Source organism: Oreochromis niloticus, linkage group LG23, assembly GCF_001858045.2.
Source record: "Oreochromis niloticus isolate F11D_XX linkage group LG23, O_niloticus_UMD_NMBU, whole genome shotgun sequence".
NCBI classification, from domain to species: Eukaryota; Metazoa; Chordata; class Actinopteri; order Cichliformes; family Cichlidae; genus Oreochromis; species Oreochromis niloticus.
The window spans coordinates 33,637,106-33,650,382 of record NC_031986.2 but is presented as its reverse complement, the minus strand read 5'-3'; the positions used below and the strand labels follow the sequence as shown (position 1 = coordinate 33,650,382).

The 13,277-nt window shown below is 44.8% G+C and overlaps 1 protein-coding gene across 4 annotated transcripts in view; it reads left to right on the top strand.

Annotated features, from left to right (window-relative positions):
* The window catches only part of herc2 (HECT and RLD domain containing E3 ubiquitin protein ligase 2), a 52,456-nt gene extending 41,459 nt beyond the window's left edge, over nucleotides 1–10,997 (top strand). For 3 of the 4 annotated variants that reach the window (XM_013275073.3, XM_013275072.3, XM_019351461.2), the window contains exons 72-91: nucleotides 371–529; nucleotides 616–734; nucleotides 1,379–1,504; nucleotides 1,586–1,741; nucleotides 1,827–2,141; nucleotides 2,621–2,835; nucleotides 2,979–3,156; nucleotides 3,247–3,408; nucleotides 4,577–4,668; nucleotides 4,759–4,898; nucleotides 5,035–5,222; nucleotides 5,391–5,588; nucleotides 5,676–5,759; nucleotides 6,164–6,305; nucleotides 6,407–6,601; nucleotides 6,838–6,950; nucleotides 8,744–8,934; nucleotides 9,312–9,417; nucleotides 9,504–9,716; nucleotides 10,120–10,997. In XM_013275073.3, the coding sequence (XP_013130527.1) occupies nucleotides 371–529; nucleotides 616–734; nucleotides 1,379–1,504; nucleotides 1,586–1,741; nucleotides 1,827–2,141; nucleotides 2,621–2,835; nucleotides 2,979–3,156; nucleotides 3,247–3,408; nucleotides 4,577–4,668; nucleotides 4,759–4,898; nucleotides 5,035–5,222; nucleotides 5,391–5,588; nucleotides 5,676–5,759; nucleotides 6,164–6,305; nucleotides 6,407–6,601; nucleotides 6,838–6,950; nucleotides 8,744–8,934; nucleotides 9,312–9,417; nucleotides 9,504–9,716; nucleotides 10,120–10,392 (3,365 nt within the window). In that variant the 3' untranslated portion in view covers nucleotides 10,393–10,997. The remainder of the gene's footprint in view (nucleotides 1–370; nucleotides 530–615; nucleotides 735–1,378; nucleotides 1,505–1,585; nucleotides 1,742–1,826; nucleotides 2,142–2,620; nucleotides 2,836–2,978; nucleotides 3,157–3,246; nucleotides 3,409–4,576; nucleotides 4,669–4,758; nucleotides 4,899–5,034; nucleotides 5,223–5,390; nucleotides 5,589–5,675; nucleotides 5,760–6,163; nucleotides 6,306–6,406; nucleotides 6,602–6,837; nucleotides 6,951–8,743; nucleotides 8,935–9,311; nucleotides 9,418–9,503; nucleotides 9,717–10,119) is intronic. The other variant, XM_013275074.3, reaches the window with a different exon arrangement.
* Nucleotides 10,998–13,277: the final 2,280 nt, after the last annotated feature.

Genomic DNA, 13,277 nt, shown 5'->3' with positions numbered 1-13,277 from the left:
TTATAGGGACTCACTCATTGCTGGTGCCAGCCTCAAGTGGACGTTTGAAGAACTTTAGCTTTTGGCACTTCAGCGTTGGTTTTATTTTTCGGCTCCAAGTGGATGGTAGCTACTAATTGTCTGTCAGGCCTCAGCTCTGCTAATCAGAGTCTCTGATTTGAACGCAGTCTGTTAACCAGGCTTTCTGGTGTCAGCTGATGTGGACCTCCATCCTCTCATCCAAATATGGCCCAAAAACAACAACACTGTGGTATCCAAAAGCTAATGTTGAGACTTTAAAATGTAGAGTCCAGAAACCAGTTGGTGATAATATGATGGTATTATTTAAAGTGCATGTCTGTGACAGTCAGACTTCATTCTTCTTCTTCAGGTCCCAAAGACTTGCTGTCTGATCGCTGTATCTTGTCCTGCCCCTCCATGGATCTGGTCATATGTCTCCTGGACTTTAGGCTCAACTTTGCATCCAATAGGAGCATCGTGCCCCGTCTAGCCGCTTCTCTTGCTGCTTGTGCTCAGCTCAGTGCTCTAGGTACAGAATTGTGCTCTTGATTCACCAGGTTATTTCTTAATAAAGTACAAAATAAATTTTCACAGAACTAAATTTGTTTTGTGTAGCTGCTGGTCACAGGATGTGGGCTCTGCAGAGGCTACGGAAGCTTCTGACCACAGAGTTTGGTCAGTCAATCAACATAAACAGGCTGCTGGGCGACAGCGAAGGCGAGGCTCGCTCTATGGTGGGTACACTGTCATAATTAAGATATCTGCCAGATGGCTTAATTGGAATATTTGTTATCCATTTTTTATGGTAAATTATTGGACTGTAAGGGAGAGCTACAAATATTTGACTCTCGTGAAGATGTTGTAGCTAAAAAAAAAAATAAATTTTTTTTAAAAAAGGCCAGGAAAAACATTTCTTCCTGAAGTAAATGAACGCTCTCTGTGTGCTTACTGAGAAGATGATTCTCTCCTATAGTTTTCTTGAATCTGTTTTTGTAGTGATCCTTGATTTGACAAACACACTAAATTTTTAGGAAGGTTTAATGATAAATACCACTGTGTATTTGTGGACACTTGTAGCATTTTGCAATTAATTTTCACATAGTAGTTGACCCATTAAAGTAAGTTACTTGTGTTTTTTTTTTTTATTTTTAAATGGGGTTTAAAAATCAGATAAAGCAATCCACAGGATTAGAAGAAACAACTGCTATGACTTCATTTTCAAAACGTCTACATGTTGTCGTGAAGACATATCCGCTGAAATAGTCGAAATAACTCCCCTGAGGCCTTATCGAGTTGGCAGCCAAGTGGCAAGACGAGTGTTAGTTAAACATGTGGTTGCTAAGCACATGCGACTGACCGATGGCCTTTCTTCTTTCAGAGCTTCACAGGTAGTGCTCTGGCTGCTTTGGTCAAGGGGCTGCCTGAGGCTCTGCAGAGGCAGTATGAGTACGAAGACCCGATTGTCCGCGGAGGGAAGCAGCTGCTCCACAGTCCGTTTTTCAAGGTATACATGCAGTTGTTCTCTTGCACACACAGTAGCACCATAGTTTTCCTTTGCAGAGCATAACTTTAACACTTTGCCCAGGTACTGGTTGCTCTTGCCTGTGACCTCGAGCTCGATACCTTACCTTGCTGTGCTGAGACACATAAGTGGGCCTGGTTCCGCCGATATTGCACTGCCTCCAGAGTGGCTGTGGCTCTAGATAAGAGAACATCTTTACCCAGACCTTTCCTGGATGAGGTACGTCTGCACAGCTGTGTTGTCTGTGCAAGCTTTCATTTTGGATTGAAAATCTCTCTAATCCATTTTCCTTCACTTTTTAAAGGTTACAAAGAAAATTCGTGAGCTCATGGCAGATCACGAGAGCATGAACAGCCTGCACGAGAGTCACGACTTATTCAAGCGTGAGCACGACGAGCAGCTCGTGCAGTGGATGAACCGGCGCCCAGATGACTGGACGCTTTCTGCTGGGGGGAGTGGCACCATTTACGGCTGGGGGCACAACCACAGAGGGCAGCTAGGGGGCATTGAGGGGGCAAAAGTCAAAGTACCTACGTCCACAGAAGCCCTCGCCACATTGCGGCCAGTCCAGCTTATTGGTGGGGAACAGACTCTGTTTGCTGTCACTGCTGATGGAAAGGTGTGTTTGCTGTTACCTGTCATAAAAACCTGTGTGCCACTAACCCTTCACAGAGCATACATTGACAATTTCAGCTGAACTACTGCTGCACAACTACTGTAGGGTCATTCATAAAAAATACATCACTACCTCCCACTTTAGGAATTTTTCCCCCCAGTTTTAGTATATTCAATGAACCTGTTCAAGGAAGTAAATACGTACTATGAATATTTTCATTAGAGTACAAAAAGATGGGTCCATATTTTTTTTTTTTTTTTTTCCAACCAGCATATTTGAGCTCTCATAACTTAATCAGTGCAGAAGATATCACATGAAATTTTCACGTCATATTTCATACTCCAAGTATCACAATTTAAAGTTATGTACTTGTATAAATTCATGGCTTCATTAAATATACAACAGTCTTTGTACGTAATGTCTGCTCAACCTTTATTTTTGCTTTGGGTTCTAACACCTGTTTATTTTCTGTCGATGCTCAGCTCTATGCCACAGGATATGGTGCAGGGGGCAGGCTGGGTATCGGTGGCACCGAGTCTGTGTCGACCCCAACCTTGCTGGAGTCCATTCAGCACGTGTTCATCAGGAAGGTGGCTGTGAACTCTGGAGGAAAGCACTGCTTGGCACTGTCCTCTGAGGGAGAAGTCTACTCATGGGGTGAAGCTGAGGACGGAAAGCTCGGCCATGGGAACAGAAGGTTAAGACTACATCCACTAAAAATAAGAAAACCTCTTTCATTTTAAGTTTATAGTTCATACATATCTATAAAACTAAACGTCACTCAAAAATTTGGACAGTCAAGTAAATTTTGGTGCTAACTGTGCGTCCTCTTGTCTTTAGCCCCTGTGACCGTCCCCGTGTGATTGAGTCTCTGAGGGGAGTGGAAGTGGTGGATATTGCAGCCGGAGGAGCTCACAGTGCCTGCATCACTGCCAGCGGAGAGCTCTTCACGTGGGGCAAGGGTCGCTATGGACGCCTGGGACACGGAGACAGCGAGGACCAGCTTAAACCCAAGCTGGTCTGTGGTCACCCGACTCAGTTTCTCACAAGACTCAAAAAAAAAAATTGTGCTTAACTTGAAAAGAGTAACTGTGTGTGCTTTATCCAGGTGGATGCACTGCAGGGTCACAGAGTCATTGATGTCGCCTGCGGCAGCGGAGATGCCCAGACACTCTGTCTAACTGATGATGACATGGTCTGGTCCTGGGGAGATGGGGACTACGGCAAACTGGGCAGGGGAGGCAGTGATGGCTGCAAAATCCCCATGAAGGTAAGAAGGATTACAGAGCAGTGTGTACTGGAGGTGAACAGGCGCATCAGTTATACCTCAGTTTTCTAGTTATTTCATGTGGGAGACCAGAGTCTGAATCACCTACTCAGTTTTCTGTTCTTTATAAGGTCAGTATACACAGCTTTTAGTTAAAGGTATTTACTGTAAATTCTTGTGCCCCCCAAAAATAAATAAATAGGTAAATAGTTTCATGTAAAATTGGGCCAGCCTGCACTTTTTTTAGGTACTACCAATTTTGTTAAGTAGCAACTTTGCTAAATACATAGAAGGGTGTGTCGTGCTGCCAAATATCTTGTCTTTGGTGGGGTAAGATTGGCATTTGAAGATGACTTAAAGGTCAGGGCAAGAGAATGGTGTCACCTGTCATGGTGTACCAGAGTTATGCTGGCACCACCTGGATATGCAAAGATGAAGACAGTCAGAAAAGGTCCTGAGGGTGAAGACCATGAAAAGGCTGTACTCGAAGCACAACTTTCTGTTGGAAGCTGGTGAAATTAGGTGCAATGTGATGATTCTGTGTGTGTGTGAGAGGCCTTGCAGCTGAGTTTCAGACATGTTGGAAACTGCCAGGGCTGTGCTGTAAACTCAGGATACGACTCCTTACAGTATTCCAGATGTAAGCTGACAAAAGGTTGGTGTTTTAGAAAAAGGATGGAAATGTTGCGGAGGTGGGATTGTGCACATTTGCCAACAGCAATAAGGTCAAGCCTAGAAGTGGTGACCAGGTAGTTGGGAACGCAGCGCTATTACAGCCATCAGCTGCGAGAGATATGTGTCCAACCTACTTTAGGAGCATCTTATGCTTAATTTAAAGTAAATCTTTGGCAGTTACATTATCACCCTGACTCTCCACCACCCTGGAAAGTTGAGATCATATCAAAGCGTCAGAGATATGAACTTGCTTTAATAATCTTTATTTTTGTTTTTCCACATAATTATTAAAGACCTGAACGTGACAGTTTAAAGATGGTGAATTTCAATAAAAATAATTTAAAAACACCCCAAAACTTTTGACCATAGTTCTGCGTTTTATTCCTGTAATGTAGGCTCTACAGAGGAAGACCGTATCAAGACGTTTTAAAAGCCACAAACATGAGTTGTTTCAATGCTGAAAAATTGGAAGTTAACCTGTCCCTCTGCTTTTCAGATTGACTCTCTCACCGGCCTCGGAGTGGTCAAAGTGGAGTGTGGTTCGCAGTTTTCTGTGGCTCTCACGAAGTCTGGAGCTGTGTATACGTGGTAAGTACAGAGACGAGCTGTCAAGTTCAGGTGTTGTAGTTGGTGGTGATGAGGTGGCTCATCGTGGTGTGTTAATGTGTCCTTTTAAAGGGGAAAAGGTGACTACCATCGGCTGGGCCATGGCTCTGATGACCACGTTCGAAGGCCCAGGCAGGTCCAAGGGCTACAAGGGAAGAAAGTCATCGCCATCGCTACGGGGTCCCTTCACTGTGTGTGCTGCACAGAGGATGGTAGGAAGAATGTTTTTCTGTGTGATCCTGCTGTTTTTGGTACAAATTCTCTTTACCGTTTATCATTAATCCCAGCAGATCAGTTGAGTTAAGTTAGATTTAGCTTCACAAAAGGTTTGTTGCTTGTTTGGCTCAGGAGAAGTGTACACATGGGGCGACAACGATGAAGGCCAACTTGGAGATGGGACTACGAATGCCATCCAGAGGCCGCGGCTGGTGGCTGCACTGCAGGGCAAGAAAATCAACAGGGTGGCCTGTGGATCTGCTCACACTCTGGCCTGGTCCACAAGCAAGCCCACTAATGCAGGAAAGCTGCCTGCACAGGTACTACACTCACTGAAGGTAGAAACTGAGGTAGAAAATTAGGTTTCAGCTTCCAGTAGATGGCATTAAAGTTGTGCAGATAAAATATATTTAAAAAAAAACCAAAAAAAAAAAAAAAAAAAAAAACCAAAGCCAGATCCAACCAGATGAGCGTGTGCTGTGTTTCAGGTTCCCATGGAGTACAACCACCTGCAGGAGATCCCTATTATGGCCCTGAGAAACAGGCTGGTGCTGCTGCATCACATCTCGGAGCTTTTCTGCCCGTGCATACCGATGTTTGACCTGGAGGGCCGGCTCGGTCAGACGGGCCATGGCCCCTCGGTGGGATTTGACACACTCAGGGGCATCCTCATCTCCCAGGGCAAGGTGGGACAGCAAGTTACAGAGAAACCGATTCCATGATGTGGAATGATGTGACAGGCACTAAAACATTTCTTTAAATTATTTGAACAGGAAGCGGCTTTCAGAAAGGTAGTTCAAGCCACGATGGTGAGGGACAGACAGCATGGACCTGTAGTGGAGCTGAACAGGATACAGGTACTTTTAGAAACACATGCAAATAGCTCACATAATCACTCACTTTGGTCTCCATTCAAGTCTCTGGCCCCCCTTACTGTAGTTCCCTCTCCCTGCTCTCCCTGTGAGGCTGTGTTCCAGACTGGCTCCTGACTGTTACATGTGATGTCTTTCATAAGGGGATTGTTTCATGGTGTGTGATCTGCTCTCCAGCTTGTCTGTGGGCAGTCTTTCCTCCTCCTCCTCCACCCTTTTCCCCTTCATCTAACTCGACTTGTATCTGTAGTGGGAGCTGTCATAACGAGCTGGTCATGCACATCAGAACTTCCTTTCTATCTAGCAGGAAGTTGTTAAGCCCACAACAGAACCAGATCAAACCGTAATATCTATTTTTTTTTTTCCTCCCCTTCTTCTTCGCCCCACAGGTGAAGCGTTCCCGTAGCAAAGGAGGTCTGGCAGGTCCTGATGGAACAAAGTCTGTATTTGGTCAGATGTGTGCCAAAATGAGCTCTTTTAGCCCCGACAGCCTGCTGCTTCCTCATCGTGTGTGGAAGGTCAAATTTGTAGGTACGTGTCCACGCTGTGATGCCCACGCCTCCCTTTAAACTCCGAACTGTCAGAAATCTTTCCTTACCCTTGTTTTAAATACACTGCACCTATTTTCTCAGGGGAGTCTGTGGATGACTGCGGTGGAGGCTACAGCGAGTCCATCGCTGAAATGTGCGAGGAGCTGCAGAACGCACTGACTCCTCTGCTCATTGTCACCCCAAATGGCCGCGACGAGTCGGGCGCCAACAGGGACTGCTTCCTGCTAAACCCCGCAGCCAAGTCCGCTCTTCACATGAGCATGTTCCGCTTCCTAGGTATAATCCAGTTAATCTCCCAGTCAGGACTGGGGTGTTAATCCCAGATAAACAAACTCTGAAAATATGCTTTTAGTATAAAAAGTGTAAATATTTCATCTGCATTTTCACTGATAAAGCACCCGGTCTGTTTAATTTAGTACACATAATTTTTATTGTTGGTTCGCGCGTCCTCGCACAGCTCAGTGTTCATGTTTGATCTGTGGGTAATGTGCTCTGCCTTGCTGCGTCTGCAGGAGTGCTCCTAGGGATTGCAATCCGGACTGGAAGCCCTCTTAGCCTGAATTTGGCAGAGCCTGTTTGGAAACAGCTGGCAGGCATGAACCTGACCATCGCTGACCTCAGTGAGGTACGTGCACAGCCCCCTCACAGGCGTGTTTGTTTTCATTTTTGCTTTAACTTATTATAAAATAAATAAGTACACTTTATAGTTTTTTTTTGTGTGTGTGTTTTTTTTTAAAGACACTATTAAGAGTTGGATTGGTTCCCTCTGCTGTCACTGTCTTTCCTTTTACATGAACCACAAGCAAAAGAGGATGGTGCTTCTGTTTTGCTCTTTATCTGTCTGAAGCTGGAATGATGGATGCTGCAATAAGTAGAACAGCTGGGCAAAGGGTCTCGCTGTCTGAGGAGGCAAAAAAGGCAAAGGGGGTGTAGCGGGTTTCCACATAACCAGTGGTTAGTTTAAAAATGAAAAAAAAAAAATGCAGGACAAGCTCATTGGCCATTTTTAGTTCTGACTTCACATGCGAAGCAAACTGGTTGCTCTCCCTTAACAAACATTTTTTTCCTGATGTGGACAATAACCATTTCACTCATGCGGGCTATAAAATGTATTTAAGATCATATCTGTGTTTTATTGATATCAAGTGTTTTTGGATCGAACAGCTTCTCAACAAAAAGGCTTAAAATGATGACGCTGTTGTAGTTACTAATTCTTTTCCAGATTTAATTATTAATAGAACAGGTAATTTTGACCCAGCATTAGAGCAAGAAGTGGAAAGAGTGCATCGAAGGAAGCGACAAAGGAGAAAAGGTGAAAGTAAAGAAATCAAAAGCAAAACCACAGTGAACTTGAAGTGATCATGCACTCAGAGCTGAGAGCTTGGACACTCAGGAGCATTTAAAATGATAAGTTTCCAGTTTTAAAATGTTGGTGAATATTTAAAATGGAAAGCAGTCAGGTTTTCTCTAGTTGCAGCATGCCAGCTCTGATGCACTTAGGCATCAGCTGCGTGCTCCAGACGTCTCTTTGCTTTTGTCTTTGTTCCTGATTTACAAATGATTGTAAAAGGAATAAACGACTCTTAAACTCTGACACGAGGCAGCAAAATCATTGCTGTCAAAGCCACATCTGTTCTCACACAAGGGCCATTTAAAGCGTATTATAGCCTCATTGTCCATTCTTTCTTAAGCTCTGTACCCACAAAACACTCAGACAGAAGCTCAGAATTCAACCTTTCCTCCTCCCTGCAGCTGGAAAGGTGAAAGACTGAAAATGTTGTATAATATCTGACATAAGAAACCACATGACGTGCATTATAACATGGAGGAGAAACCCACTCGTATACATTCCTCCTGAGATTAAAACCTAAGCCCCTCCGCTGTTCTGCAGTGGTACGGACCTCTCTAGACATTTCTTGAAACTCATACTGTGCTGCTCCTCAGAAAGGTTAGAATCTATACTTGCTGAAGTGAAGAAGGTTGTGAGGCATAACCTCAGCTTTTGTCTCAGAGATGGTGTGAGTCAACTCCTGCCCTCAAACTCTGATCATGAGCTCCTGAGCCCTCTTTGGGGGAACAGTGGAGTGGAAAAAAGGGCTTCTACCTCACAAAGCTGCCCTTGTTTTGTGGTTTTGCCCCTGAGATATTGGAAAGGTTAGCTGGGAAATGAATTTAGCACAAGACTCCAAAAAATGGATCACTCCAGCGCTCACGGGAATTGTGTTGTGGTAATGAGATGTGGGCACATGCTCTCTCACACACACACACACACACACACACACACACACACACACACACACACACACACACACACACACACACACACGGATAAATGTTGCGTAAAGTTCAGCTAAATTGTACGTTTATTACTCAGTTTAGTTCAAATTCCCAGCAGTGATTTGCTCTGTTTTTTTCCAGGTTGATAAGGATTTTATTCCCGGCTTGATGTACATTCGGGACAATGAGGCTACACCTGAGGAGTTCGAGGCCTTGACCCTGCCCTTTACCGTGCCCAATGCCAGCGGCCAAGACATCCAGCTCAGCTCAAAGTACTCCCACATCACCCTGGAGAACCGTGCAGAATACGTCCGCCTGGCCATCAACTACAGGTGAGTGAACATGCTCACTGCATACAAATAATCTCCTTTCACAAATGAGCTCTGGACAGTTCCTGGAGCATCAGGTTAGCAAATCTCCCACAGCTCTCCTCTCTCACATTAAGTCCACAGCAGGAAGTAGTCTGCTTCAGACTTGTTCATACTGCATGAAATGTGTGGTTTAGGTGATGGAGGTTTCTGGATAAAGTGAATCATGACGCCCACTCACTGAGTTTTAACGCACCAAATCTGAACTGATGCCCTGGTTAGCTGGCAGGTTAAAGGTCGCTTGATGTCTCATCATTCTAAGGCCTATAAACGTTCAGGTCTGCAGTGCATGTGTGAAAGCAGCTTTGCACTTGTTTGAGTTTCCCTCTGTCTCCCTGCAGACTCCACGAGTTTGATGAGCAGGTGTCTGCAGTGCGTGAGGGAATGGCTCGAGTGGTCCCCGTCCCCCTGCTGTCACTTTTCACTGGCTACGAGCTGGAAACGATGGTGAGGGAGAGCAGCTCTAGGCTGTGAAGTCACATCTGTGCCCTGGCTGTGTGCAGATTTTATAGTATGTGTTTGTTTCTTCGCAGGTGTGCGGAAGCCCGGACATCCCGCTGCACCTGCTGAAGTCAGTGGCCACTTATAAAGGGGTGGAGCCGACAGCACCTCTCATTCAGTGGTTCTGGGACGTGATGGAGTCCTTCTCAAACACAGAGAGGTCTCTCTTCCTGAGGTTCGTCTGGGGCCGCACACGTCTGCCGCGCACCATCGCTGATTTCCGGGGAAGAGACTTTGTGGTGCAGGTGAGAAACCTAAACACTGTCCCCTGATTCTTTTTCACGCTTCTCGGGAGTGAAATGATTGACTCTGCGTCACCCACTACCTGCACAAATGTTGTACTGTGAACTCTGCAGAAGACAAGTGTACTTCTGCAATACTGTCACAGTAAACTGACGTGTAACCGTGACATGTAGCCAGGCTGTAACTAATCTGACGCGTGTGCACATGCAAAGATAAACATTTGTGTTTAACCTCGTCCTTGAAATTGTTCCACATTGTTTTCTACTACTACTACTTTTTCTCCTCTTTATTCGACTAAAGAATCAGCAGGAACATCTCTCGTCCTGATTCAAATACATAAAATAAAGCTCCAAAGTTATTTTGGGGCTCTAAATATGAAAATTAATCTTCCACGTTTGTCTTCAGGTGCTGGATAAGTACAACCCCCCCGACCACTTCCTGCCGGAGTCCTACACGTGTTTCTTCCTGCTTAAGCTGCCCAGGTACTCGTGTAAACAGGTCCTGGAAGAGAAGCTGAAGTACGCCATTCACTTCTGCAAGTCCATTGACACAGACGATTACGCCCGCATCGCCCTGTCCGGCGAGCCCGCGGCCGACGACAGCAGCGAGGACTCCGACAACGAGGACGCCGACTCGTTCGCGTCCGACTCCACCCAGGATTACTTGACGGGACACTGAAGGGCCGCAGAGAGACTGCTGGCCTCGTGTGTCGATGCACACATACATAGAAACACTGCAAAGACACAAATGTCTGTGTGTGGGTGGGGCGGGGGTGTGCAATGAGCTTTAAAAGCGTTATAAGCTAAAGAGAGGAACGAACACGGCCTCACTCTGGGTTAGTTTCTGATTGTTGTGTTACAGAATTATGTGTATTATTCCAGCTGAACTAAAAAAAAACAGGCTCCAGCCTAGCACTGTGGTAGATCCCCTCTGGTTTGTGTGAGTTTCCTCTCCGTAGGGTGTATATAGAAGTTCATGTGCGAAAAACAGTAGTGTTTTTGTTTCTTGGTAATGTTTCTTTATAATAAATTTAAAGAAAGTTTTTAACTTAAAGTCAGTGTTTCTCACCCGGCTCAGTCCGAGCCCACTGAAGGATCATTTTAAGATTCCTGTACCCCGCCCCTCCCCTCAACCATGTCCGTGCACCATCTCCTTAACAAATGTACATAATGCGACTGTGCCATGTATTCACAGGTCTCATTCCTGCTTATTAAATGTAATCTGATTAATCCCATGTTTTCTGTGTGAAACACAAATCACTACAAGCTCACATCAAAATGAAATTCAGTTCTCTGAGTTTTATTCCTCTCAGACATCGTTTTGCAGATTAAGGTTATTGCATAAATGTCATGTTTGGAAAGAGTTGAAGGCCGCCCTCATGAAACCGCTCTATCCTTTTGTTTTTGTTGTCCTCATCTTACAAGAGGCGGTGCTCTAGCTAGAAGCCGATCAGATTTTCTCTTTGACTTCTTGAAGAATCCGTTTTAATATGCGGCACAAACATCACAGCTTGATGGCGGCGGAGCGTTAAAGAAGTCTCCCATGATTATTTGTAGGGGATTGTTGCTTGAGCACCGGGAGGGCAGCGCCTCTCATGTCCTGGGAACAAGGCGATCAGACACGATCGTACAGACTCCTTATGGTGTCTTTAGCTCCAGTAACCGCTCTGAAATGTCTTCGGCTTTGACTTCCACCTTGCATAATCATGCACAGTTAAGTGGAGTCACGAGAGGTAAAAAAAAAAAATAAAAAAGGCCTCTGTTTTATGAAGCCTTGAAGGCTTGGCTTAGAAATCATTAGCATTCTTTGTGGACTTAGTCCTTTTTTTTCACCACGTACAGTACTCTGCTGGGAGTCAGGTGCTTTTCACTACAGTCCAGGCTTCAGGCAGAGAGGGAGGACGGCTGAGCCCTTCATCTCCAGCTGTGTCCTATATAGTCTGTAACATAAGTGGAGGTTAATATTTCCCCCTAAATGACCTTTATTCAAGCGGATTACTTTTCTGGAAACGCCATATTTCTACTAAAGCACTTTAGTCGTAATGTGTTTTTGTTTTTTAGTTTTGGTTATTTCAGATTAGATTCCTGCCTCAATTGTGGGGAAAAAAGTGTCCTGTCAGGCAAAAGTGGCAAACTTGTTTAATATTATATAAGAATAAATGCAATTTCAAGTCTTTGCAAGGGATTATTAGGACTGGAATTAGAAGTGTGATCCAGGGGAGTAGTGGAAGGGTGACCTGGGGTGACAGCAGCCCTCTGTTATCATTTCAGTGCAATGATGTCAAAATTATGGGAGGAAGTATAAAAAACCTGTACTGTCCTCTGCGCATCATTGCAAGGATGCAGTGTTGCATCCTGCGGCTCAAGAGAAAGTTTGTCGCCTACCAGTTGGAAGATTGGTGGTTCGATCCCCAACTGAATTGGGCAAATTACTGAACTGAAAGTGCATCTGTTGGAGTATGAGTGAATGTTGGACAAAGTGCTTCGGTACTGAAAATACTGCTTGTATGACTCTGTGAATGAGGCTTGTAGCAGAAAGGGCTCGAGTGCTCAGAGCAGAAAAGCATAAGTACCGGTCCATTGTGACGATGCACGATAAAATCGTATCCACTGAAAGGTATTACAAGATAAGTTAGTGGGACTTTAACCCACTAACTGGTTAGAGTGGTCCATGAATTCTGTAAATTCCAGAACATGCAGCGTAAAAGACAAGATGAAGCAATGTATGTTTAGGGTGTGGCCTGTGAATGACATCACTTCTGATGCACCGTTTCAACCGAAACACTCAAGGCTGCAAAAAGGTAATGGTTATGTCCATCTTTGGATACAGTCTTTAACCTGTTACTAGGGAATTACAGCTAAGTATAGCCATTTAGGTTTCAGCAAGAAGAAAAAAGGTTCCCGTGGTCATGTGAGAGCGTGCACTGCGTTCCGCAAATCATCACGCTAAGCAGTTTTATGTTAATTCTGTAATACCAAAACATAACGTAAGTTATCTCATGGGACTTTACACAGTAAGGTCAAGACCTCATAATATGGGAAACCTAGCGAGTCGCGTTTAGAGGCAACACTGTAGCGAAGAAGAAGCCCTAGCTACCTACACCAAGATGAAACTAAATCATTGACTGCAGTGGTGTCATATAAATGCACAGGGAGTGAAAAGATGGAAGCAGAGGAACTACAAAATTCATCAAAAAGGAAAGTTTGAAGCCTGATCTTAAGAGTGGAGAGGATGTGTGTCTCCTGCACTGGGAGCAGGTTCCTCAGGAGAGGGCTGAAGGTTTTGGCTGCTGTATTTAGATCATGTGGACTGAGGGATGCTGCTCGGGGTGAGCAGGCAGCCCTGTGGGTCAGCCATAGCATGTGACTGCATGTGGGTGGGAGGGTGACAAAGGTTTTTATCATCTCTAACCCTCTTTTTACTCATCACTGTAAATCAGCATTGTAAAATAAGAGGGCCGTTTCTGTGCCGTAGTTTTACTGTCGGGAACACTTTCCTGTTTTTAAACCCACGAAATTGCCAAATTGTACTCCTGGCATTTCACTTTTCATACAGGTTGGAGC